Below are 22,198 nucleotides of genomic sequence, written 5' to 3' on the forward strand. Positions count from 1 at the left end.
ATATGTGGTTTTCTTTATGCGTATACTCCCGTGTGTGTGTGTGTGTGTGTGTGTGTTTGTGTGTGTGTGTGTGTGCAGGCACATACCTAAAGTGCAAAGTCTATGTAGAGAGCCCCAGCAAAAGAGGACCGTCTCCCTACCCAGCACCCAGCACCTCCATCCATGTATCCTGGGTAGGAAAAGACCCAGGCCCAGCTGCCGGGGTCCCCTCCATTTTAGTTGATCCTGGTGAAGAAGGGATTCCCAAGGCAGGCTCACCTCCCCAGGCCGGATCTTGATGTAGAAGTTACTCCTCTTATAGGAGATCTTGAGAATCTTGGGCCAGGCAAAGCGGTTGATCCTCAGCCGGTCCCGGTAGATGAGCAGGCCATTGGCACAGACTCCTAACATGATGTCGATGCCCTCAGAGTCCTGTGTGAGAAGGGACTATGGCATGACCCCGAAACCCCATTCTGAGCTCTGCTTGTAATGAGCCCTCAGGAGCAGGGTTTGAGCATCCATGCTGGAGCCCCACTGACCAATCCCTCACAGGGCCATTTGTTCATTCATTTTGTCCTTTATTCACCCACTCACTGGTTCAATCATTTTCTCTATCAATGACTCAATCATTCATTCACCCAGCAAACAGTTAGGGGTCCCTATGCATACTAGGTCATATGCTATATGCTCAGGATACAGAAATAAGTTAAGGCCTATGTCTTTCCCTCATGAAGCTCCCCATCTAGCGGCGGCACAGACAGATTCATAAATAAATATAATACAAGGAGAAAATAATAAGGGTCATGGGGAAATAAAGGGTTATGGAACATCAAGTTATGAGAAATGAGAAGAGAAAAGGCTTCAGGTTGGAGGTAACACAGAGTCTGGCACACCAAGCCCTCCAGAAGGCCCTGGGAGTTCCTCAGAAGCACCCCCCAGAACCTAGGGGAACCCTGGCATGCAGCAATACCTTGGCATGGTGCAGGTCTACTCCGTACATAGAAAGCTTCTTGGCGTTCTCTAGGAAGTGGATTTCTGCTTCTCCTGGGGTCATGCCCCTAAGGGAAAGAAAGTGATCACTGGTGGCTGATGGAAGGACCAAGGCCTGAGTCCTGCCAGCCGAAGAGGACCGCGATCAGAACCTGTGATTCCAGGAAGGCAAGCCTTCCGGAGCAGGAGTGTGGCTGGGCCTCCCCGGTCCCTCACCTCTGCTCTCAGGGCCGGATAGTGCCCCCCTAGCCCCCGCTTCAGTCCACTGAACTCTCATCTCCTGCCAAAGCTCAGGTCCAGCCTTATTTTCTCCAGGAAGCGTTCAAGGCCTCAGCCGGGAGTCTGGATTTTTGCCTCATTCTGCCACTGGATTAAATGGGAGCCATAAATTCTGTTTCTTCACAACAGTGAAACCACTGTGGGTGACATTGCTTATCATTATCACGCAGGGGCTCCTAAATTATTACCCACAAAGGCTATTTTTTGCAGAATCTTGTATCAGAAACGACTTAATCGCCCTTGAGGAAAGGAGGAATCTCCTTTCTGAAAAGAAGAATTATGTAATTCATCAAGTTCCTTCTCGGCTTTGGCGGCCAGGAAACTGTACACTCTCACAGCATTTACTGAGTAACATTTATTGAATACTACATGCTGGTTACTGTTCCAAGCACTTTACATGTATTAATTCATTTGAATCCTCATAAAGCACTATAAGGTAGATATCACTATTCCCACTTTATAGATGAGGAAACTATGGCACAGAGAGGTTGAATAACTTGCCTAAGCTATTACGTAGCAAAGTCAGGATTTGAATCCAGACAATGTGGCTCCATGGTTCATGTTCCCAGCCACTTCGCTCACATCTGTCTCATAGCCTCAGTTTCCTGTGCTCTGTCTACCTCGGGGAGCTTTTGTGCAGGATACCTGGACACTGGAAGTCAATCTGCTTTAAGTGAAAAGAGCTGTTACAGCTGAAGGGATGGCCGTTAGGATTGCTCCAGCCCATATTGATCTGAACTTCCCTCTCTGAATTATTAGGACTCTTGCGAATCCCTAACACACCTTGCTGCCTACAACAGGGAGGACGAAGAGCCCAGGCAGACACTGCTAACCGGCTGCACGGTTTCAGTATCCTGCTCAACACAACACAACAGCAGCTGTTACTAGCCAATCAGAGTTGGTGTGCAAGTCTCTGAGAGACACATTTGCCACCCAGACCTCGTGTCCCATCACACCCCAGCAGGCTTTCTTCCCCACGTACATGATTCCTCCTCCACCTCTGGACCTGGGCCTCTCTCCAGATGGCCTCTCTCCCCAGGACGCAACCCTCCTCATTCCCTCCATCCTTATTAGCAATGTGATAATATCACCATACCCCCTCCCACATGCATAGCACTTTACAGTTTACAATGCACTTCCATGTCATTTATCACATTGGGTTCCCCTGACAAGCCTGGACTTAGAATCCAAAGTACTTCCAGCTTAAAAGGATCATTTAGTTCCAAGGGTCTCCCCAGGGAGCAGGTATCACCCTCACGGCAGGGAGTTGGAAATGGGGGATGCATTTTGGTTGTTACAATGACTGTTACAATGATGCATTTTGGTTGTTACAATGTTATGGGCATTTAATGCCTGGGGCCCAGGGATGCCAAACATCCTGCACAGTGAATTCTCCTGCCCTGAACACCAGTAGTTGAGAAACACTGATAATCTAAGTCCTTACAAATACAGGTAAAAAATGGGGCTGATGGGTTAAATACCCAGCCCATAATCACACAACTAGTTAACTATCTTCTAACTCCTGGCACAAGCTGCTTTCCACTGCACAATCAACTACTCAACCCCTCAAATCACAGAGCAACAATAATAGCCACCATGCAGTGTGTGGCTAAGATGCACCATTTAGCCCCTCCAGGACCCTACAGCATAGGTTTTATTAGTGCCCCCATTAAACAAATGAGGAAACTAAAGCACAGGCAAGTGAAATGACCAGCCCGAGATCCCCTGGTTAGAAAGAGACAGAGCCAAAAGGTGCACCAGACGGTCTGGCTTTAGAATGTAAACTTTTGTATGCCTGGAGCCAGCAGGACACTTACCCAGGGACACACAATCATTATTATCATCTCCAATTGGCAGTTAAAGAGACCGATTCTCAGAGGCCAAGGACAGGGAACTACCACACCAGTACAAGAGCTTAAGAACCTGAAGTTCCAAGCAGTCATTTAAGGTCACAGAGCAAGTTACCATCATTCCCATCTGATGAGATGATGTGCTCTCAGACACACCTCACGTTAGCGGCAGAGCCAGGTGGGGCACTTACAGCATACGATCCGGTGGCCTAGCCCGGAAGGTTCTGGCCAACAGGGCAAGGAGCAAGGGGAGGCCTGGGCGGAGGCCCTCTCACCTGTACGTCTTGTGCAACTCCATGATCCTTTCTTCCAGCTCCCGGGTCTGGTTAGGGGCGAAGCGGAGCTCGCTGACATAGTTGCCCACATGCTCCTCGGCATCATAGTCGCCCAGCTCAGCCTGCACGGCATAGGAGCCCAGCAGGGCATGCGTGACGAAGGAGCAGGGCAGGCGGCCCGTGATGATGTCCGCCCGCAGCTGCAGGCACAGGTAGTATCTGGACATAGGGGAGAGCTGGCATGGGCACGGGGGCCACTCCCTCCCTAGATTCCCCCAAGCACAGCTGCCCACTGGTCCAACAGCACCAACTGACCAACGCTCAGCGCAGCAGAAGAGGAATGTTCCCAGACACTGGCATGTCGTGTGTTAATACTTTGGATGTATCCTAGAAGATGGTTATGTAACATTTCGTGCAACGTTAAGCATTTTTGTTCATTTCTAAGTTTGAGGGATTTTTCCTACTATAGGAACATTTTCAATTTCTAACTCATTTCAAGCTAAATTAGGACTGCTTTGCTGGTTTAACCATTTTTTTTAATGTGATGTATTTTTTTTTAATGTGATGTATTTTTAATTATACCATTAATATACTCTTATTGTGGGAAAAATGTAAACTTTAGAGATAATTCTAAATTTCCTCTTGATGTCCATTCTCAGTCCTAACTCCCTCCCCCGGAGGTCACTCCTGTTATCCCTGTGGTGTTTAGACCATTTTCCTCCATGGACATATAGAAATGCATGTGGTTTTCACATGATCATCTCCATGGATGTAGAAAAAGCATTTGATAAAATTCAACATCGATTCATGATAAAAATCTCTTATGAAAGTGTGTATAGAGGGAACATATCTCAACATAATAAAAGCTACTTATGACAAACCCATAGCCAATATAATACTCAACAGTGAAAGCTGAAAGCCTTCTCGCTAAAATCTGGAACAAGACAAGGATACCCACTCTCACCACTTCTATTCAACATAGTATTTCAAGTCCTTGCTATAGCATTCAGTCAGGAAAAAGAAATAAAAGGTATCCAAATTGGTAGGGAAGAGGTAAAACTGTCATTATACGCAGACAACAAAAATTGGTAGGGAAGAGGTAAAATTGTCATTATATGCAGACGACATGATACTATATACAGAAAGCCCTAAAGACGCCACACAAAAACTGCTAGAACTGACAAATGAATTCAGCAAGACAGCAGGATACAAGATTAACATACAGAAATTGGTTGCATTTCTTTACACTTAATAAAATATCAGAAAGGAAATGTAAAAAAAATCCCTTTTATTTATTTTTTTAATCTATGGTTTTTATTTTTAATTTCTGAATGCATCCAAGTGCTTCAAAATTATTAAAACTGAAACATTATACAGCAAGAAAAAAAAAACTTCTTTCTTGCCGCCATGGAACAAGTTACCAATCCTCTACATACAGGAGCTCCATTATTGCTGAAAAAATCCCTTTTAAAATAACATCAAAAATAAAATAAAATACTTAGGAATAAACCTGACCAAGGAGGTAAAAGACTTATATGCTGAGAACTGTAAAACATTAATAAAGGAAATTGAAGATGATTCAAAGAAATGGAAAGATATCCCGTGCTCTTGGATTGGAAGAATTAACATTGTTAAAATGGCCATACTACCCATAACAATCTACAGATTTAATGCAATCCCTATCAAATTACCCATGACATTTTTCACAGAACTAGAATAAATAATCCTAAAATTTATATGGAACCATAAAAGACCCAGAATTGCCAAAGTAATCCTGAGGAAAAAGAACAAAGCAGGAGGGACTTCCCTGGTGGCGCAGTGGTTAAGAATCCACCTGCCAGTGCAGGGGACACTGGTTGGAGCCCTGGTCTGGGGAGACCCCACCTGCTGCGGAGCAACTAAGCCCATGCGCCACAACTACTGAGCCTACACTCTACAGCCCATGAGCCACAACTACTGAAGCCCACCCGTGCTCTGCAACGAGAAGACACTGCAATGAGAAGCCCACATGGCACAATGAAGACTCAATGCAGCCAAAAATAAATAAATAATTTTTTTAAAAAAAAGAACAAAGCAGGAGGCATAACCCTCCCAGATTTCAGCCAATACTACAAAGCTACAGTGATCAAAACAGCATGACACTGGCACAAAAACAGACATATGGATCAATGGAACAGAATAGAGAGCCCAGAAATACACCCACACACCTATGGTCAATTAATCTTCGACAAAGGAGGCAAGAACATGCAATGGGGAAAAGACAGTCTCTTCAGCAAGTGGTGTTGGGAAAGTTGGACAGCTGCATGTAAACCAATGAAGTTAGAACACATCCTCACACCATACACAAAAATAAACTCAAAATGGCTTAAAGACTTAAATATAAGACAGGACACCATAAAATTCCTAGAAGTGAACATAGGCAAAACATTCTGACATAAATCATACCAACATTTTCTTAGGTCAGTCTGCCAAGGCCATAGAAATAAAATCAAAAGTAAACAAATGGAACCTAAACAAACTTACAAGCTTTTGCACAGCAAAGGAAACCATAAACAAAACAAAAAGACAACCTACAGACTGGGAGAAAATATTTGCAAATGATGTAACCAACAAGGGCTTAATTTCCAAAATACACAAACAGCTCATACAACTCAATAACAAAAAAACAAAACAACCCAATCAAAAAATAGGCAGAAGACCTAAATAGACATTTCTCCAAAATGACATATAGATGGCAAATAGGCACATGAAAAGATGCTCATCATTAGTAAATATTAGAGAAATGCAAATCAATACTACAATGAGGTACCACCTCACACCGGTCAGAATGGCCATCATTAAAAAGTCTGCAAAAAACTAATGCTGGAGAGGGTGTGGAAAAAAGGAAACCCTCCTACACTGTTGGTGGGAATGTAAATTGGTGCAGCCACTATGGAAAACAGTACGGAAGTTCCTCAAAAAACTAAAAATACAGTTGCCATATGATCCAGCAATCCCGCTCCTGGGCATATATCCAGAAAAAAACTGTAATTAGAAAAGATACATGCACCCCTATGTTCACAGCAGCACTATTTACATTAGCCAAGACATGGAAGCAATCTAAATGTCCATCGACAGATGAGTGGATAAAGAAGATGTGGTACATATATACAATGGAATATTGCTCAGCCATAAAAAGAATGAAATATTGCCATTTACAGCAACATGGATGCAACTAGAGATTATCATACTAAGTGAAGGAAGTCAGAAACAGAAAGACAAATACCACATGATATCACTTACATGTGGAATCTAAAATATGACACAAATGAACTTATCTATGAAACAGAAACAGACTCACAGACATAGAAAACAGACTTGTGGTTGCCAAAGGGGAGACGGGGTGGGGGAGGGATGGAATGGGAGTTTGGGATCAGCAGATGCAAACTATTATATATAGAATGGATAAACAACAAGGTCCTACTGTATAGCACAGGGAACGATACTCAATATCCTATAATAAACCATAATGGAAAAGAATATGAAAAAGAATATGAATATATGTATATATAACTGAATCATTTTCTGTACAGCAGAAATTAACACAACATTGTAAATCAACTATACTTCAATAAAACAAATTTTTTAAAATGCATGTGGTTTTGGTTCATGGGTGTTTTTTACCATGTAAATGCTATCAAATGCTATATCTGACCACGCAGCTTGCTTTTTCACTCCCAACTATGTGCCTTAGAGCCCTTCCCATGTCAGCACACGTGACCTGACTTTATTCATTTTAACTTCTGCACCATATTCCACTGTCTGGACAAACCTGTTTGCCAGTGTTTTCTCAAAACTTTTTTATTTGGCTCCAGCTCTAAACGAATTGTCCAAATTGGTTTACAAGAAACATTTCCAATCACTAGGCCATGATTTTTTTTATAACTTTCATGCACACTTGGATGATTTTACAATTTTTAGAACCATTTCAAAGCACTTTTTATTGCTTTTTAAGTTACTGTGTATTTTTTTTAATATTCCAGTTCATGCTCAGCCTACAATACCTCCTTGCCCACTTTGCTATGTTTCACCATTTTTTTTCCAATTACATGTTTCTTTTCCTTTTAAGTGGCTTTTACTTAGTATAGTTTTTACTGCTCCACGATATTATTTTGCAGTCAGAACTGAAGCTCTGGCCGAAAGTACAATACTTGCGGCCTCAGTGTGTGCTCAGAGCCACGGCAGAGGCTCAGAATCAGCAGCAGCTCAAACATTACAGGCATCGAGTGTGGGCTTATAAGCATATCATTCAAAAGTCTCCAAATTCAGAAATCATTACCAAACACACTGATCAGTCTTTCATTTCAGTCACTTTGTCATTCTGACCAGTTAATTTGGGTTCTAAATATTTTTTACTAAATCAGCTGCTACTACCACCCCATCCTCTGAGGCCAGCCGCACCGGGCAGGGCTAACTTCCTTCCTGGTGTCCCTAGAGGCCCAATGTCCAGGGACCAGCACAAAGAGGAGAGGCACCAGTGGGCGAGACCAGGGGATGGGGGCTGTACTGGTCTAAAGCTCTCAGCCCTTTCGGGAATGACGTTTAGACCCTGCGGCTGCCACCTTGGCCCCAAGCTGACCTCAGGGATTAGAGCAGGGCTAATGAGGCCAAGGCATCAGGTCTGATCTATTCCAGGGGTATCTGTTTTATCTCCCAAGGCCAGAGTCCGTATCTTGACCTTGGCCCATTGCCTGGCAAATGGCAGAGATTAAGGAGGGACCCAATGGGAGACAGAGGATGTCTTAGTAGCTCCCTCTCCTGCTGTAGGAATAACTCCAAGCCACTTCCTATGGTTGGTGGGTGTTTAGGGCCCAGCACACGGATGACGCAGCCCCAGGATATTGTAAAGTAAGACTACCTCTTTGGAAGGGGCTTAGATAAAGAGAAAGGCCCCTCCCTGTTTTGGATTTCAGAGGCAGGATGAGCCCCAAGGAAGCGCTCATCCTGAGAGATGCTTTGCACCCCCTTCTAATCTTTAAGCCTTGTTATCTACTGGCACTGAGGCACAAGGCCTGCACCTACAATCCACGTTCACCCCAGCAGCCTTGGCTTGCCTCCCTGGGGTGGTCACATGCCTCATTTGACTCCCACACGCCTGCCATGTGCACAGAGTAGCACACAGGACTGAACTCCCACTTGCAAAGGCATCTGTGTTCTTATCCCTCCTATCCCCAAAGTTAAAACCTGGCGGTCCAGCCAGCACATCAGCCTTCACCTTCAGACATGTATGGTTTATCCTACCCAGAGATGGCCCACACCATGCTTTTTTTTTTTTTTTTTTTGCGGTACGCGGGCCTCTCACCGTCGTGGCCTCTCCCGTTGCGGAGCACGGGCTCCGGACGCGCAGGCTCAGCGGCCATGGCTCACGGGCCTAGCTGCTCCACGGCATGTGGGATCTTCCCAGACCGGGGCACGAACCCGCGTCCCCTGCATCAGCAGGCGGACTCTCAGTCACTGCGCCACCAGGGAAGCCCCACACCATGCTTTTTAAGAGTTTAAATTAGTTGCCAATATTTAAAAAGTGTGGTTTTTACTCTCAAATCTCTAGCTTCACTCCAACTATCAGGCCTGATCCCCACATGGCAGTGACTGCCCGAGCAGAACAGCAACTGTTTTAAGTGGCATCTGTCCTCTTGAATTCACACTGAGCCCCACTGTTCCCTGTGACACCGCCCTTCTGAAGTCAAGGGTCAGTTGCCAACCACTCTGTTTGCATCACTTTCTCTTGCACTGAGTTGGCTTCCCTTGTTGATGCTGTCTGCCTGGCCTCAGTAGGCATCTGGGTTTGCACCTGCCATCATGTACCCATATACCACCTTGTGTCTCCCAGGGCTCTGTGTCCATCCCCCTCCACCACCATCCCTCCCCAGCCCTCACCTTGTGATGTCTTCTGTCAGCTGGGCAGGGTCAGGGGGGTAGAACTTGACTGTGAAGGCAAAATTCCAGGGGCTGCCTGAGAGGAGAAGATAGGGGAGAGATCAGAGAGGCCCCATCTCCCCCGTGGATGTCCCAGATGCACCATGCCATGGGCAATTTTTCAGTCTTCCCATAACAATCATCTTAGGACAATCCAATAAGAGAACCTGGCACATTATTCCCACTTGACAGATGAGGAGACTGAGGCCCAGATTAACAGACTTGTGAACTAGCAGTGGGAAGGAAGGTAGAAAGAAAGAAAACAATGGTGCATGCCAGGCATGCTGTTAATTACTTTACAAACGTTGCTTCATTAAACCTCACAATATCCCTGTAAGTAAGTCCTATGATTATCCCCATTTTGTAAATGAGGACGGTGAGGCCCAGGCCGTAAAGTGGCCAGTCCAAGGTCACAAGCTAGGAAGTGGCAATGCTGAGGTTCAGCCCCAGGCCACCTGGATCCAGAGCCCATGCTCTTCCCTCTACACCAAAGTCTGTGCCCCAGGATATTAATGGGAAGATAATTAATCTAGAAAATACCACATTAAACAGGTTTCCTAACTTTGGACTTCTCAGAGTCCTCACTCTGCTACTGTGCATTGCACCTCTTGAAGGAGGACATGCATTCAAGAGTTCCCAAAATCCATTTGACCTGTTGCATCTATTTGTCACAGGACATCCTTTCAGATTAAAGTTTCTCAGAAAACATGTTGCGAAACTCTGCCCTATATAATGTTGACTCCATCTCAGATGGCAGAATTGGATTATAAACAAGACCCAAAAGCAAATATGATGGGCTAAAAGTAACAAAGAACGTTTCACAGGGATAAATGTTAACCTCCACGTTTAGATATGAAAAATCAATGGTACACATTTACAAGGTAGAGAAAAATAAACGCTGAGGTTTCAGCTGAAGCAAGCTCTGCAAACCAAGAAGAGGGATGACCACTTAAGAAGAGGCGGGAGGGAGGAGGCCTTGATGAAAGGCCATAATCCAGAACAATGGTCAGACCACCCCTGGGACATTTTGGGCTCCATGCTCTAAAGGGACCTCTGACAAAGTGAGAAAGAGGGGCCCGTCCAGGGCAGGGCTGTGGACATGAAGGGCGGGAGGCCATGCCATCACTACCATCCTTGTCCCTGTGGGCATCACCATCTTCACCCTACAGCTGTCATGCCTCCAACACTTACTAAGTGCTGGTCGCTTGGCTTGCTAAGAACTTTACACGTGTTTTTGGAATTTAATCTTTATAGTGATCCTGAGGTAGACTTTCCTTTTAATAGATGAAGGTTTTGAGAGGTTAAGTCATTCTCCCAGGATCACCCAGCTAGTTAGCGATAGAAAACAGGTCTAAGCCTCTGATCATATGACTCCACAACCTAGGCTCCTGACTGCAGCTGACTCCTTAGAAACAGCAGCCTCAAGGGGAAACAATCCCTGTCTCAAGAATAATAATGGAGGAGTTCCCTGGTGGCCTAGTTGTTAGGATTCCGGGCTTTCACTGCCATGGCCCGGGTTCAATCCCTGGCCGGGGAGCTGAGATCCCACAAGCCGCACAGCCAAGAAAAAAAGAGAGCGAGAGAATAATGGTAATAATTAATAATAATAATAATGGCTAATACAACCTGGGTGTTACTGTGGGCAGGCACCTTTTAGGTGTTGAACACCTAATAACTCATTTAATCCTCACAACAACCCTAAAGATAAGGGTTAACCCCACTTTACAGATGATGAGGCACAGAGCAATTAAATAACACGAGAAGCAGTGATGGAGTCAGGATTCAAATCCAGGCAGTCTACTTCCCGCGTCTGTCCTTTTAACCATCACACCAGGTTGCCTCCTACTATGTGAAGCACCTACTATGTGCTGGCTGTTGTCCACACTCACATCACTGAACCTTCATCCCCACCTAACGAGGCAGTAATCACTAATCCACTTGCTAGGGAGATGTGGGAATCCAGAGAGGTGGAGGAATTGCCCCCAGTGCCCTAGGTGACGGGCCCTGAGATTTGGGAGGAAACATACCCAACTCTGAAGGCCAGGACATAAGGACTCAGGTGCCACCTTCAGAAGGTTGGAGTTGTCACAAATCAAGAAAATGGGTAAAAAATTGCTCTGTGGGGGCCCCAGAAGCCAGAACTGGGGTGAATGGGTGGAAACTGCAGGGGTAGGAACAGAGACTGTGGCTTTACTAAATAAAGGAGGAAGCCCTCCTCCTTCATAACCCGAGGGGATCACTTCTTGTCCTGGGGAGGGAGCCGAGACCCAAAGATTCTGTCAGCAGCTTCTCTTTTCTAAGGTCCTGGTCCTTCTCAAACACTCTCAGCCACTGTGTGTGTTCTGATTCTTTCAGGCACGAGAGCCAGGCCTCCCAGCTGGGCTGGGGTTCCTGGGGACAGCAGAAAGGCCAGGCCTAGGACCCTGTTGGCCCCAGAGAAGGGGGCTCTGTCCGTGAGCCTGCCTCTTTATCTCCAACTGACAGGAGGTGACAGGAAGCATCCCTCAAGCCCCCTCCTGCATAGTCAGCTGGCATCCCTAGGCCCAGCTGCCTGCTGTCACGGCAACAGGCTTGGCTATAGCTTTCCAGCCAGGGGACCAGGAAGCTCAAGCACAGCCAAGGGGAGGAGCCCCCAGTGGAGGCATCGCTGCCCCTAGGCTCCAAGTCCCCACTCACTGCATGCCCCCTGGCTGAGGCTACCTACCTCCCCCTTCTGGCGTTTGAAGGCTGCCCCGCCCCTCGCAACATGCCTTTTTTTCCTCTGGGCCAGAAAAGACAGGTTTTTGGCCTGCTCATCTGTCTTCAACCCAGGCCTTGAAAAGAGTGCAGGATGGTGCCGGGAGGCCAGGGCTCAAGACCTGGCGTGGCCCATACCCCACTCTGTGATCTTGGGTAAATAACTGCCTCTTTCTGGGCCTCAGTCACCCATCATTAAACACAGGACACATTCACTCCTCTCAGTTGGCAGTGGCCTAGAGTACTGTGGGGACAAGGATTCTGAGCTGAGTCAAAGGTCACTGATCACCGAAGCCTGCACTGGCCCTGGACAGAAGGGTGGCTGTTTTGAGGCCATCAGTTTGTCCCCTTGTCCTAGATGACTCTGCAGGTCCTTTCCAGGGCTGCCATCCGGAAGGCAGCTGTGATCCCTCTGCTAACCTGCTGGGTGACTCCTCTTGTCCAGGCCTCAGGCTCCTCATGTCTAAAACAATACCCTGCCTTTCCCAGGATCTGCCACACACAGCAAACGAACTCATGGGTCCGAACGCACTTCCCAAAGGAGGAAGGAGCAGCACAACTAGGGCCCTCGAGGCCTGGAGCGCCCCCTCCACCCTTCCACTACCAGTTCCAACCACGGCAAGTCACTCACTCCGGATCTGCTTCTTGATTTCCTTGGAGGGGTCCAGCCAGTTCTGTAGGAGAAGACAGAGCTCTTTAGAGGGAGATGGAGGAGGGCACTTGGGTAGGGCTAGGAGAGAGAAACGTCCCGAAATGGCCTGCCAACAGCCCCTTAGCTGGGAACACCCTTCCCTGGCTGAGCTGTCTGGGTCCTTTCCCCTGGGACTGGGAGGTGAGGGAATGAGGCCTGGCTTCACTCAGGGTTTGGGACCCGGGGCCCTGGGCGTGGCATTGCTTGGAGGCAGCACGGTGAACGGGTGATGCAGCTGCAGTGGGATTGGTGGGAAGAAGGAAACTCAGGCAGGAGCTTCCCAAGGGTGGGGAAGAGGGGCTGGGGGTGAGTGCCTCAGCTCCCACAGGAAGCCATGCCACGGCTCTCCAGATACCCATCCGGGGCTGACTTGCAGGCCCCCAAGGAAGGACAGGGGCACAGGGGAGACAGAGAACTGAGGATGGACAGGGCAGGCTGAACCCTGGAGGCGTGCAGACAGAAGGTACCTAATGAAGATCTGAGGACTGATGGAAGCCATGGGATGTGGCCAGGCCAATGGGCGCCTAAGGGAAGAGACATCCCCCCTACCCAGGGCAGGCCTTCCAGCCAGCCCCACTCCCCAGCCCAGGTACCTTCTGGCTGTCGGCATCACAGAAGGTCAGGCCGAAGTAGTCCTTCTCCAGGAGGTTGAGGTGCTCACAGACCAGGTCAAACAGCACCTGGCCCCGGCCGTGTTTCTGAAGAGAAGAGCAGAGCTGCCGTGAGGCCGGAACACACCTCAGGGTGGGGCGGGGAGATGCCCCAGGCTCCACCAGGACAGCGTGAAAACCCGCAAGAGGTTTCCAGCATCTGGGGAGGATCTCAGCACTCCTGCCACCCACCGGGCTCTGCTCTCCAAGTCCTAAGGAATCCTGGGGGGACACTAATGCCTAGCCCATCGACTGCCTTCTTCCAAGCCCTCCTGGGGTCCTCCTAGAACTCAGACCTGCTTGGGGGAAAGCCAGAGTGGGGTGGGGCAGTGACTGATTTTTCCTTCCTGTACAGTGATTAGGAGAAACAGGCTAAGTTGGACCCAAGGAGCAGAAAACCAAAAGTCTGAGTTTTGAGTGTGAGAGGAAGAGACAAGCCACCTGACATGTGAGGGACATGGGCAGGGGAGGAGGGGAGGGCCTGGGACTCAGGATCACAGCGTGACTCTCCTCCCCTGGCCCCTCCCCTTACATTAAGGGATCATCACCTCTACCCAGGCAGCAAGTGAGGTTCCACAGGGGCTCACAGAGCCTAAATCAGCCTTAGCTGCAAGCAGCACTGTTCGAGCCACCTTCTCCCCCCAACTCCCATCAGCAAGGCGTGGTGCCTCTCTGAACACCATCTGGTACTGAGGATTCAGAAAGACAAAGCTCAGAACCTAGCTGGGTACCCCAAACCCACAGGGGTGAGGATGAACATCAATAAAGGGATCACGGGGCAGGGGGCGTGTGAAGCAGTCACTACCCAAAGAGGCAGCGGACTCCAGGGAGCGGGTGAGGTCCCTGCAAGGTCTGGCTAGGTCACCGGGGAATGGCACCAGACCTGACCGCGGGGAGCAGCTGGGAAACCAAGGGATTCCTGGGCCTAGAGGAGACCTTCAGAGAGAGTGGCCTCGGCCAAACCCTTACACTCTTCTAGGGCAGCTGAAACAGCACCTTGGGGCCACCATGGGCAGGAGGAAAGAGGGAGAAGATATCCCTTTGTTTTGCCCAGGAGTAGGCAAGGTGTCCTACAGGTATCCACCCTGCAATCTTTCTATGGAAGAAATAAACATTAAAAAAAAAAAAAAAAAACCCAACCCGGCAAAGACGACAGAGCCAACCTCCCAGGCCTCAGAAGTCGGTCCCTTAAGACCAGGGATCGGGGGAGAAAGGGAGGTGGGTCCTGTAACTCTCAGCAGTAAGGCCACCCTCTGGACTCTTCCATACATGTGGATGGGCCAGGAATGGTGCCTGGACTGGGGCAGAACCTCGAAGGGGGCGAGTGAGAGCTCAGAATTCGGGTGGGAGTTCCAGCCTGTACAGGAAAGGGAGATGCTACATGTGGGATCAGGAGGGCTGACCCCAGAGAGGAGGTGTCTGCTCAACCACCCACTGTGGGCCAGAGCCATGCCACAGGGTGTCTCCACGGCCTGGGGGGGAGGGTCCTTCCAATGGGCCACCTCCCTGTGCCTGGGGGACACCTCACCATGGAAGCCTCGAGTGACCAGTTTGTCCTGGTGCCCTGGATAGGGTGCTTCACAGGGAGAACCCTTCTCCACACCCGTTATATACGTGAAAATGATTCTGGTTGAAACCTCAGCGTCTCCTGGGTGAGATGAAAGAGCCCAGGTCCTACCAGGCTACAGATCAGCCCCGAAACGGTGACTCCTTGCCGAGGTACAGCCACCCTGAGCAGCCTTTTCCTGGCACCAGCCCTGTGCCTCGCTAACACTATCTGCAATCAGAAGAGCCCTCTGTGGGCCTTGGTGCCACCATCTGTGCAAAGGAGGGCTGGCCGGGTCATCTCCCCAGGACGTGGCAGTCGGTCCAGGCCTCCATGAAGAGTGGATGCCCTCTGGCTTGGCCCAGGCTGAATGCGCACAGAGGCCTGTCCTGGCTCTGAGGACGGTCGACCGAGGGCGGGGCCTGTGGTGCTCCCTACCTCCACCTCACACTCATACTCAGAGGCATCGAGCAGAGTGACTCGGCAGACGGCACTCTTGTATTTCTTGGCGATCTTCTGGGGCGATTTCTGGGCCTTGCTGGGCGTGGTCCTCTCTGACAGGCCATCGGCCTCCCCGAAGTCCTTCTCCTCCATGTCTAGGCTCTGCAGGTCCAACCAAGGGAAGGGTTTAGTCAGCGGGCTAGAAACCATAGCCTTGCATCCAAATGAGATGCAATAAGGATGCAGCTGGGACTCAGACAGACCCCAAAATGAGAGCCACTGCCCTCTAAGACCCCCCAGGTGACCACGGTCTATGGTGGGTGTGTGCAGGAAGACAGCCAGAGCTTCTGCGTACAATGGGTGGGCTCATACGAGGGGTCCACTGCTCCCCTGCAGGCGGGAGCATCCCACAAAAACCAAACCCAGAGGCCAGAGCCGTCCTATCCGCCTAGAACAGTGCACGAGTGATCAGGACATGGTCTCCTCCTCCTTGGTCTGTCACTGGGTCTAGCATGAGGCTGGGACTGATCTAGTGGAGGGAAAGGTCAGAGCCCTGCCCACTGGTCCTAACTCTGTCACTGACACCCTCAATGACCTTGGCCAAGTCCCTGCCCTCTCTGGTCCAGTTGTGAATTAGGGGAGGTGTGAATTCAATGTGTAGATGAACCCCCAAGTCCCCTGTCTCTTTTTAGGGTGATGAATTTGGCTCTGCAGTCACCCTGGGCTTGCCCCGCTAGAATGGACAGCCTTGGGGGATAGGAAAATAAGGTTGAAAGAACACCGATTTTCAAAATCAGATCTAGATCTAACTTGCACTCCGGTCACTTTATAGCAATGTGACTTTGGGTAACTCACTTCATCCTGCTGAGGCTCTGTTTCCCCAAGTGTAAAATGGGGAACTCAATAGTTACCTTCTTAGGTCTCAGAGAATTAATAACAGAAATGAACACTGTGCCCCCTGCACAGTGCTTGGCATGTAATGGGTCAATAATACATCTCAGTTTCCTTCTTGCCTCCCTTCTGGAGGACTGGCTGGGCAGGAAGAGGGATCCCCTGCTCTCAGGCACACACCTGTTCTGCAGGCCGAGCGTCCTGATGGGGCGGATACTTCTCATTGGAGTTGGCCTCGGGATGGCCGTGGCCTGCGGGGGTCACAGGGGTAGTAGCTGCGGCGGCTGCCTCAGGCTGCTGTGGGGCCTCCTCCTGGGCCTTCTTCACCTCAGAATCTGGGCCTGTCTCTGTTGTCATGGTGACCAGCACGCCTGCATTGGCACAAAGGAGAGAGCATGTGATGGGGGAGAGGGGCAGCAATGGTGCGACAGAACGGTGCGAGGGGGACAGGAGCCACACACGGAGAGAGACAGATGGAGACAAATGGACAAAGAGCCACAGAGAGAAGGAGGAGGGAGCGGGGGAGAGACAGAGGAAGTGAGGATGGGGACAGAGTCATGAGAAGTGAGGGGTCGGTGGCAACAGCCGAGGTCACAGACCCCCATCCACCCTTGTGCCCATATAGCTCCTCAGGGATTCCAAGCTCTTGGCCCAGGTCTGGAATCAGGGCCCTTCCTAAGGGCGAGGAGAGTCTCTCCAGGGGGCCCCACTCTGCCAAGAGCACCAGGGACAGTCAGTGACCACCTCCAGGCAGGCCCTTGGCCAGGCTGTCTCTCCCACTACAGCACCTGGCACACGGTAGCCCCTCAATCAATGTGGGATAAATGGAACTCAACCCAAAGAGCCCTGTGCTCCCGGCCTTTCCAGCCCTGACATCGGACAAGGCTCTTCATGCCCCAAGCCTCAATAATTCCTGCCCCCTGACTTCACAGGGATGTTGTCAGGATGTACTTAAAGGGATAACGCAGGAAGGTACTCTTAAAAAACACATAGCCCTGATGATGTCAAAGTCAGGCGAACTGGGCTCAGGCTCCACATCTGCCACAAATGGGCAGTCGGTTGGTCTCACTAGGACTCATCCAAAAAGCGAGGGACTTAGAAATTATCTCTGCAACTGACTATTCTTATCATTTCCCCCTCAAAGCAGGAAGTGAGGAGATTTCAGAGAATCAAGGACCTGTTGCCCAGCTGCTCTTTGGCATAAGCAAATTGCAAAGAGAGAAAAGGAGAGAGAGAAAGAAACAAAGAGAGAGAAAGAAAGGATGGCATGGTCCCATTTTTATATTAAAAAAAATACCAATAACCTCAACAATACATACATCTTTGCGTTTGTACACATGTAGTAAAAGATCTGAAAGGATACTTACCAAACTGTTAAGAGAGGTTAATAATTCAGAAGTAGATAAAGGAAAAAGAGAGAGTTCCACAGGGTGGGATAAGAGAGGGAGCTTCATTTTTTTACTTCATACACTTTGGAATTACTTGTATAATTTTAAAAATACATCTATTTTTTTAACCCATGTTGTTTGTTTGTTTGTTTTTAGGAAGGCAAAAGCACCCATTTCTGACCCCCATTGGTGAAAACAAACCTCTCAAAAAAAAAAAAAAAAAAGTTTGGAGCTAAAACCGGGTAACAGAGAAATGAGCAGGAACCCTCACCCCTGAGTCTAAAGCTTTCCTCTGAATCCATCATACTAAATGAGAAAGATCCAGATGAGATTTGGCAGGTCCCTCCCTCACCCCACCCACCATGGGGCCTTGGATGGGCAGTTAGACAGACAGACACAGGATTCACCTGGGGCTCCAAGCCCCAGCCCCACGTTTCCTTTTTATTCTTCAGTTTCTCCCCCTGCCTTCCAGGGGCCACCAGCCCCACCCAAAGCAAGGGGCACTGGACAGAAAGTCGGGGGCCCTGAGCACCCCACTCAGCCACCCAACATCTCTAGGGCCCCAGAGAGGTCACGAGCATCCTCAATTCCCACCTCGTGGATAATGAGTGGAACACTTTGTAAGCTGGAGTTCATAGCACAAATGAGAGGGTCTGTTGTTACGGATGCCGCTGTTAAGAAGATGAGGAGGAAGGGAAGGCCTTGGTCCACGTTGCCTCATCCCCACCCAAAAATGCTTTCCACTCACGTCATTACCCCGGGCTTTAAGGGTATAATTTACAGCCATAGTTAAATAAAGGCTCTCTGTTGCTTATATGACACTAAGTGCTGACTCTGTGCCAGAGCTCAAAGCAAGAAGAGCTGCTCCGGGGGGCTCACAGCCTCATGGTGTCAAAGTGAGACAAATCTGCCTGGCTCTGGATTTCTTCTAAGCCCTCACTGGAGGATATCAGCCATAATGCTAGATAAGGCCTACAGGGAAGAACCCTTAAAATAAATGCCTGCTTAAGTTTGCTTCAAAAAAAAAAAAAAAACAACCAGAACCCATAGACTAATCTGTATGTTTTGTGCTGGGAGAAGCAAAATCCACATGCCCCTCATGGGTCCAGGGAGCCCAGCGCATCTACTCTCACCTCTGCCTCAGTCTGATTTCAGCCCGTACTCTCTGAACCTTCCCTGGGCCTGCCTCATCTTGGAAATAGCCAGAAGAGTAATCTTAAATAAATATCCCAGTCTTTCACCACCCAGGTCTCCAGCAGAGGCTGCTGGCATGACTGCCTGGTGCTGGGAGAACCTCAGAGGAAAGGAGCTGGAAGCCTTCTGAGATAATCAGTCTTCTCCTCTTCTTTTACAGGTGAGACCCAGAGAGCAAAAGAGGCTTGAGTGGGACTTCCCTGGTGGCACAGTGGTTAAGAATCCACCTGTCAATGCAGGGGGCACGGGTTTGAGCCCTGGTCCAGGAAGATCCCACATGCCGCGGAGCAACTAAGCCCGTGTGCCACAACTACTGAGCCCGCGCTCTAGAGCCTGCACGCCACAACTACTGAGCCTGTGTACCGCAACTACTGAAGCCCGAGCGCCTAGAGCCCATGCTCCACAACAAGAGAAGCCACCACAATGAGAAGCCCACACACCACAACGAAGAGTAGCCCCTCTCGCTGCAACTAGAGGAAGCCCACGCACAGGAACAAAGGCCCAACGCAGCCAAAAATAAATAAATAAATAAATAAAATATATGTGTGTGTGTGTGTGTGTATATATATATATATATATATATATATATATATATATATACACACACACACGTATATATATCATGGAAGAGACTTCCCTGGTGGTCCAGTGGTTAAGAATCCACCTTGCAATGAAGGGGACGTGGGTTCAATACCTGGTTGGGGAACTAAGATCCCACATGCCATGGGGCAACTAAGCCTGCGCCCTGCAGAGCCCACACGCCACAACTGGAGAGCCCATGTGCCCCAACTGCTGAGCCCATGAGCTCCGGAGCCCGTGCGCCACAACTAGAGAGAAGCCCACGTGCTGCAACGAAAGATCCCGTGTGCTGCAGCTAAGACCCGATGCAGCCAAATAAATAAATATATATATATATTTTTTAAATCATGGAATCGTGGAAAATTTTCACCAGAGTGAAAAAGCATGATACACAGCAGTTTGTACAGATTGACCCTATTTTGATTAATGCACACATACAGTTACAGACATTTCAGCAAAGTATTAACTATGGTTGTTTCTAGAAGGCAGGTACACAAATTATTTTTTTCTTCTTTCTGTTTAACTGTAGTTCTCATTTTTTCTACTATACTTGGAGATTTCTTGAATGATTTAAAAAAACTAGAAGTTAAAAAATAAATTTTTCCAATGCACATGGCCTGGTATGACAGGATGAGAAAGAGATAAATAAAATCTGTTTAAACTCTAAAAAAAGTTATGAATTAAAAAGAAAAATCACATTATTATTTTTGAAACCTATGATGAGATCCTTCTGTATCTCACAAGTCCAGGGATAATGGCATGGTTCTCTCACTGGGGCACAGAAAGTGAGCCAAGAACCTGGCCTTGGCTTCTACCACAGTCAGTCACGTGGACACAGTCCTGCCCAGGCCCAGGTCAGCACAGACTGATGGAGCCCGCTGGGCGGCCAAGCCGGCCAGGCGCTGTAGGGGACCCAGAGGGACACGTGCTGGTTCCTGTGGAGCTCGTTGCAACACGGGAGGATGATACTCACCCAGGATGTGACTTGGATTTGCCAGTGTCCATTTCAGCCTCTAGGAGATTCTGGGACCTGATGATCAGGAGTATGGCCTGGAGTTCCCAAAGAAGACTTATAGGGTAGGGAGTGCAGGGTGAGGGAGTTAGGTTTTGAAAAAAGGGAGAATCTAGACAGGAGATGGCAGGGAGGGCATTTGGGCTGAGTCACTATGTGGGCAAACGCCTAGATGTGGGAATAAGTAGGGCTGTGCGGAGGACAGGGAGGAGCCTTGACATCCTGACTTCTTGGAACAAGAAGCCTATAAAGGTGAGCTCCACCCAGCCTGGAAGGAGGAACAGGCTGGAGTCAGGGAGAAGGGAAGGAGTGCGGTGGGGGGATGGGGGCTGGCAGCTTTGCAAGAGTCAGAAGTGTTACTCTGCTGGAAAGGGCAAGACTCCCATTGCTGAGCCACTGCGGGCCAGGCCCAGCATCAGGGACTCCATACACAGTCATCTCATGGACCCCTCCATGCAGGGCAGCAAGGCAGGGGGCAGACCCAGGTCAGTCAGACCTAGACACGGAGCCCGGCTCCACCACTAGCTCACTCTGGGACCTTGGGCAAGTGACTTCACTCCTCTGAGCCTAGGTCACCTCACCTATAAAACAGAGATAGGGGCTTCCCTGGTGGCGCAGTGGTTGAGAGTCCGCCTGCCGATGCAGGGGACACGGGTTCGTGCCCCGGTCCGGGAGGATCCCACATGCCGCGGAGCGGCTGGGCCCGTGAGCCATGGCCGCTGGGCCTGCGCGTCCGGAGCCTGTGCTCCGCAACGGGAAAGACCGCAGCGGTGAGAGGCCCGCGTACCGCAAAAAAAATAATAATAATAAATAAATTAATTAATTAAATTTAAAAAAAACAGAGATAGTCCTCCCTCCCTCTCAGGGGGGTGCTGGAGATTCAGGAAAATAACATAAAGAGGGCACCCAATAAAACAACCCTGAGAGGGTCCAGAATTACAAGCAGTAATGGGAAGCCAGAGTGGGGAGTGGTCTGCAAAGCAGGAGTTTAGAAGTGGCCACCCAGGGACTTCCTTGGTGGTCCAGTGGTAAGACTCCACGCTTCCACTGCAGGGGGCACAGGTTGAATCCCTGGTCAGGGAACTAAGATCCCACATGCCGCATGGTGCGGCCAGAAAAAAAACAAAAAAAAAGAAGTGCCCACCCAGAACAGATGGATAGAGGGAGACAGAGGCCGGCAAAGCCTAACTGATGACACTAACATATGAAAAGCCAAATGCACAGGATTAGAAAAGGGAGAGGTCAGCCAGAGAGGTAAATTCTGACAGTGCCTGCGCCAGCCCTGTCTGGAAGAGTGGGGCCCAGTGAGGCCCAGCGTGCTTGCCTGGCCCCCTCTGGGGCCAGCTCAGCAGGCTGTCAGACTCTGATGCTCTTCAACATGGCAACCACTGGCTGGTTCCCCGGGTTTGCCTTCCGGGGTCGCTAAGCAGCCTTCAGACGCTGTGGCTTTCCATCTTGGTGGCCTGCAGGGAGAGGGTGTCCTTGCCCAGAAGAGGCAATATCCACTGGGCCTGCAGTTGTACCTCTCATTAAAAATGAATCGACCGGTTCATACATCAAGCTGTCCCACCAGGGTTAGCATTACTCAGCATCTCGGAGCCCAGTAAGTTGGATTTGTTCTTCTTCTCCATCCCCACTTCCGTCCAGGTCCAACCCTCTCTCAGCTCCTGCCTGAATGGCTGCCCTATCTCTTCCATGGCCTCCCTGTAGCCACTCGGGCCCTCTTAGGGTTTATCCTCCAC

General features: G+C 49.3%; 1 protein-coding gene across 20 annotated transcripts in view; it reads right to left on the minus strand.

Moving 5' to 3' along the window:
• The window catches only part of EPB41L1 (erythrocyte membrane protein band 4.1 like 1), a 142,424-nt gene that overhangs the window by 39,319 nt on the left and 80,907 nt on the right, over positions 1 to 22,198 (minus strand). For all 20 annotated transcript variants that reach the window (XM_060078311.1, XM_060078313.1, XM_060078330.1 and 17 more), the window contains 8 exons: positions 16,464 to 16,654; positions 15,390 to 15,554; positions 13,349 to 13,453; positions 12,696 to 12,738; positions 9,290 to 9,365; positions 3,374 to 3,592; positions 950 to 1,037; positions 259 to 411 (listed from right to left, as the gene is read on the minus strand). In XM_060078311.1, the coding sequence (XP_059934294.1) occupies positions 259 to 411; positions 950 to 1,037; positions 3,374 to 3,592; positions 9,290 to 9,365; positions 12,696 to 12,738; positions 13,349 to 13,453; positions 15,390 to 15,554; positions 16,464 to 16,640 (1,026 nt within the window). In that variant the 5' untranslated portion in view covers positions 16,641 to 16,654. The remainder of the gene's footprint in view (positions 1 to 258; positions 412 to 949; positions 1,038 to 3,373; positions 3,593 to 9,289; positions 9,366 to 12,695; positions 12,739 to 13,348; positions 13,454 to 15,389; positions 15,555 to 16,463; positions 16,655 to 22,198) is intronic.

This window comes from Mesoplodon densirostris, chromosome 16 (assembly GCF_025265405.1).
Source record: "Mesoplodon densirostris isolate mMesDen1 chromosome 16, mMesDen1 primary haplotype, whole genome shotgun sequence".
Lineage (NCBI taxonomy): Eukaryota > Metazoa > Chordata > Mammalia > Artiodactyla > Ziphiidae > Mesoplodon > Mesoplodon densirostris.